General features: G+C 39.7%; 1 protein-coding gene across 1 annotated transcript in view; it reads left to right on the top strand.

Annotated features, from left to right (window-relative positions):
- The first annotated feature begins 2891 nt into the window (after positions 1-2891).
- Positions 2892-5000, top strand: part of LOC138042347 (tax1-binding protein 1 homolog B-like) — an 8389-nt gene continuing 6280 nt past the window's right edge. The window contains exon 1 of the mRNA XM_068888207.1: positions 2892-5000. This exon is cut by the window's right edge and continues 248 nt beyond it. Coding sequence (XP_068744308.1) covers positions 3020-5000 — 1981 coding nt within the window. The 5' untranslated portion in view covers positions 2892-3019.

Raw genomic sequence — 5000 nt, 5'->3', positions numbered from 1 at the left:
ACGTCAAGTTTTATAAATGCGTTGGAATACAATGTTTATCACCGCTGTTTGTGTTATTTTCTTAATCAAGCTACGATGGCCTAAGAACAAGAGTTCATACAAAACCTCACAAATAATCTAAATGCCGAGGACTATTATATTGATGTCCCTCATTTTTTATCCTAAAAATGAAATCCTTCTCTGTCCCGATCTCAACATAGATAGTCTAATAATTCTGCGATCCAGGCTAATTATAGTTATTTAACCACCTTATTATAGCATAAACACTTTTATTTACTCCTTGTGTGTAATCGTTTGTTAACTGAAACTGTAGTTGCTTTTTATTTAACTTATATCTCCAAGCGTACCGGCTTAGATTAGCCTTTGCTACCTGCAGGTGTGCTTAATTGTGTATGTAAATTGTGATTCCTTCTGTTTGCAAAATTTGTAATATACGGAATTTCAAATTTGTAATTTTGTAATTTTGTAATAATGATAATAATAATAATAATAAAATAAAGAATAATCAGAATGTCTCTCAGAGTTGCAAGTCTTTCGGAGTTTCAGGTCTCATGTGTTTCATCCCTGTAAAAGCGATGTCCTTTATCTTCCAGCCATTTTTACTGGGTTGCCCTATGGCAAACCCGGTCGGTAGATTTCCGGGTTTTTTTTAGTATTTTTTTCCGTGTCGGTAAAAGTCTCGCCTGTCACTCCCCTGGTAAGTGGTGTCTTTGTGCATAGAGCCTTGTGCGCGTATTTTCTTAGGATCGAGAGGGTAGTGGAACTGCGTAGATTTCTCTTGTGGACACAGTAGAATCATTAACTTAGCCTGCAATGGCGTCGAAAGTCATGTAACGCGAATGGCGTTTTAGTGGATCCTTAAACAAAACATACCCTTATGGAGCTCGATAATGGTAAGTCAGTTGGATAAACTAGGCAGGAATCTCAAAAGCGACGAGTAATGGACTTCGACAACAATCTATCACCCGTCGAGACGAAATCAAAGTGAGCTGTATTTACCTGAAGTACATGGTAATTTGACACGATTGAGTTTCTTGTCTTCACGCACGCAATGAAATAGGAAGAGGTTTTCGCCTCTAAGAGCAAATATGTTGTTTGTTTCAATAAAATTTTCGCTGGAAAAGGATTCTGTGGTATTTTCTGCCTTTGTGAATTATAATATCATGTTGTGTATTGAATTTTCGAGCTTAAGGTTGAAATGTGATATGGGAGAAGTTTTTTAGTATTGCTCTGTAAGCAGGAAGGGTTCACAGGCCTGTTGGAAGCGTGCTTGAGTTTCAACAAAATGAGCCCCAAAATCAGTGAAAAATTATGACGCAGATGAATAATAAAGTAGCTGCTATTTCCAAAATGATGGAATTACCTGGTGATAAATAACGTCGTACGCGTCTTGGAGAGTAAATTTTGACTTTGCATAAACAAGAGTTGGGCGATTGTGATCTTTGTTTTGACTTCGCTCATTTCATTGTCAAACTTTATAACACTTGACAGAAAAAGAAACTTGGCGAGTAAACATGCCGCGGTAACTTAATCGCGGCGCCCGTTGAATTCCGGCATGTCACTTTCGATTTTGCAATTTATTTGAACGAAGCAAAAATCTCCCAAAATGTTTGTCGCTGATCGTAACTTTTTATATTCTATATTCACGGTTCAAAATTAATGTTGTTTTCATGTCGTAAATATTTTATTCTCGATCGACCGTCCCGGAAACTTCGTTCTGCTCTTTTTAAAAACTGTATCAATAGTTATTTGCTTTTGCATCAATATTTGTTTTGCATAAAACACGCTAACAGAATCTGTACCTTGCTGAGTTCGCATTTGTTAGGGTTCATAGTATTCGGTCAGATGCTTCTGTTTTACGAGGGGTTTATTGTTTTGGTCTCTCATCCTGACACTAACCCCGCCCGAAAGGGCTTAACTTCAGTGAATTTTAGTATTACAAAGCTGTTAGATGCTCAGAGGGCACACTTGTGGTGAAAAGAAGTTGTGAGGGAACTTGAAAATTATCAACATGTCAACCCAGAAGCCAATGTTTCTCGCTTCTCTTTTATTTGTTATTCTTCGGAGACTGGAATGCTGTATTTCAATACCACACAATAGGCTAGTTTCGAATTGTGCAGCAACAAAAGAACAGAGTCGAGGTTCAGGGGAATAATTAGCATTTTGTATTGTTCAGAACAAAGGAAAATGCAAATTATTCCCCTGAACCTCGACTCTGTTCTTTTGTTTCTGCACAGTTCGAAACTAACACGTACCACAGGCAACCCAGTGTATGCTTCACGGAAGCATCTCGTTGATACTACGGTGGTAACTCGGGTCATTATTTTATCATAACAAGAAGAACTTTTAAGGCTATCCCTCTTTCATCAATTACAACAAAAAATACGAATAAGAAATATAAAGGATAAATGAATTTTAAAATATATGTCCAGACTACAGTAATTCATATCAAAACATTAGTTGTTACCAGGAGCTTTATGGCCTTGAAAGAACCTTATTCCCGAATGACACAACTAAAAATAAAGTTAAGTAATATCATCTGTAAAGTTTTACAACGCAATGTGATTCAGCGATATGGCAGAGCGATTTTACAATAATTATAAACAAGGTTTTGTCCCTTTCAAGATGAAGGGCATGAAACGTGACAAACTGATGACTGCCCACGAATCATAGCTTACGAAACAGCCAAAAGAAGCGGTGACTCTGGCTTGGCATAAGTGAGGTTGACAGAAAAAATGCATTCAACCTTTTTGTTTTCTATTTTAGATCGGAATAAGTTGCCATCGTTCATCGTCCAAGCAGCACCATATAGACATTTTTTTTGAGCAGTCGGGAAATTTCGCGATGCTTTCGGCCCATAAATTCTCCGATTGTTGCCGAAGACGTCATCTCAAATTAAGACCTGCGTAGGCGAAGATTGTAACGTCCGCCCTACTTTGGATTTTCCATCTTCCGCGTTGTTCTAAACTCTCAGTTAACCCTGGAAACTGAGACAGCCGCAACACTAAAGAAACGAAGTATGGCAGAAAGTCCGCAAGAAACTGAAAGCGTTGAGGGTACAAACAACGCCAACTCATCGACTTCGTCATCTGAGTCCGAGTTTTGCGCTGTCATTTTTAACAACGTTCCGGAATGCTATCCTCCAGACAGAGATATAGAATGTCGCTTCAAGATAAAGAGCTCGGTCAAGCCAAGCTCCAGAGATTGGATTGGGTTATTTAAAGTTGGTTGGCAGTCATCTCGCGAGCATTACACATACGAATGGTCGCCTATGCCCGATATTCAAAATGGCGAACAAGGAAGACCAGTTGCTAATAGGGTTGTTTTTCGCGAAAGGTATTTACCAAAGGCTGATGACGAATTTTACCAGTTCTGTTATGTCACTTATGTAGGAGATGTCAGAGGGGCAAGCGTTCCTTTTCAGATTAAAACGAAACCCTTCGAACAAGACGACCTGGAGTGTTGCGAAATTGAGGACGACGAAGGTTCGTCAATAATGATCGTTAAAAACAAAACCGCGATATTAGAGGAGTCCCTTGGCCGGGCCCTGGAAGAGAATGAAACGTTAAAATCATCGAAAGAGACAGCAGAGGCTGATTTGGCGAATGCAAATGAAGAAATTATGCGACTTGGCACTCAAAAAGTTGAGTTGACCACCGCTCTAAAAGAAACCAAGAAAAAATCCGCCAAGCTGGAGGAAACTCTGGCTCAGAAAAGTCTGATCATGGAATCCGAGCAAAGTAAAATAGAAGATCTTGAAAAAAAATTGAGCGATCTGAATGCCATGAAGGAAATTTCTGAGGGGAAAATCAAGGAATTGATGATGATTTTGGAGCAGGAGAAAGCGCAGACTACAGAGTTCGAGAAAAACAAAGAAAAGTTAGTGATTGAGAGAAATCAATATTTAGACAGCATGAATGCAGATCGCCAGATGATCGAGAAAGTGCAAAATGAGCTCAAAGCCAAGGAAGAGGAGCACAACCTACTGAAAGCTCGATTTATTGAGTTCAAAACCAAAGTGAAGACAGAATCTGTGGAATTTCAAGAGAAGCTCGAGAAGGCAAACAGTGCAAAGGCGAGGTTACAAGAACAGCTGACTCAAATTACTGCTGAGAATAGCATGCTGAAAAGAAACAAGGAGGAAGAATCTGATCGCCTTACAAAGAAAATCAGGGATGTTCATCAGGAACTCAAGAGCAAAGATCAAGAACTTTCTGATATCCAGAAAGAACTTGTAAACTCCAGCCACAAGGTTGCAGACCTGGAGAAATCTAAAGAAGAGATACTGAATGATGCATCGCATGAAGCAGATTTGCTTGGCAACAAGATTGATAAGCTTCAAGCTGAATTAAAAGAAAAGCAGCAGCTTATCCATCAGTTTGAGCATGAACTGGAAGATTGCAAGATTCAGCTAGGCCATGAGAAAGGAAAGACAACTGCATTGGAAGAAGATTATGAATCAGTAATTAGGGCACTCCAGGATCAGCTGGATGGAGAAAAAGCACTGAATCAATCTCTGTGCTCCCAGTCAGATCGCAACTTAGCTGACCTTCAGGGTCAGGTACAAAAGCAGCTGGAAGCAAACATGGAACTTACAGTTCAGTTGGAAGGAAGAAATGCAGAGATAAGGGTGCTTGTTACTGAACTAGATGAGTGCAAGAGGCTGCTCCATGCTGAAGAAGAGAAAGTACAAAAAGCTTGGTTTCAAATTACAGCAGCTGATGCAGAGCTTCAATCACTGAGGGTTGATAAAGAGTCACTCCAGGCAACGCTGGAGGATGCTCAGGGTGCTAGTGCTCAGTCATCAAAGAATTCTGCAGCTTCTATGTATGCTCTACAGACAGCTCATAGCCATTTGGAAAAGAAATACCTGAAAGCCAAGAAAGAATTAGAGGAGTTGTGGAGAGAAAGGAATGATTTAAAAAAAAGTCTGGCGGTATTTCAGGCAAATGTGCCTTCAGATGACATCAGGCTTCAGATTGAAGAGCTGAGAGCCAACA

The sequence above is a fragment of the Montipora capricornis genome, chromosome 1, assembly GCF_036669925.1.
Source record: "Montipora capricornis isolate CH-2021 chromosome 1, ASM3666992v2, whole genome shotgun sequence".
Lineage (NCBI taxonomy): Eukaryota > Metazoa > Cnidaria > Anthozoa > Scleractinia > Acroporidae > Montipora > Montipora capricornis.
Note: the sequence above shows the minus strand (reverse complement) of the source record. Positions and strands in the feature narration are given on the sequence as shown.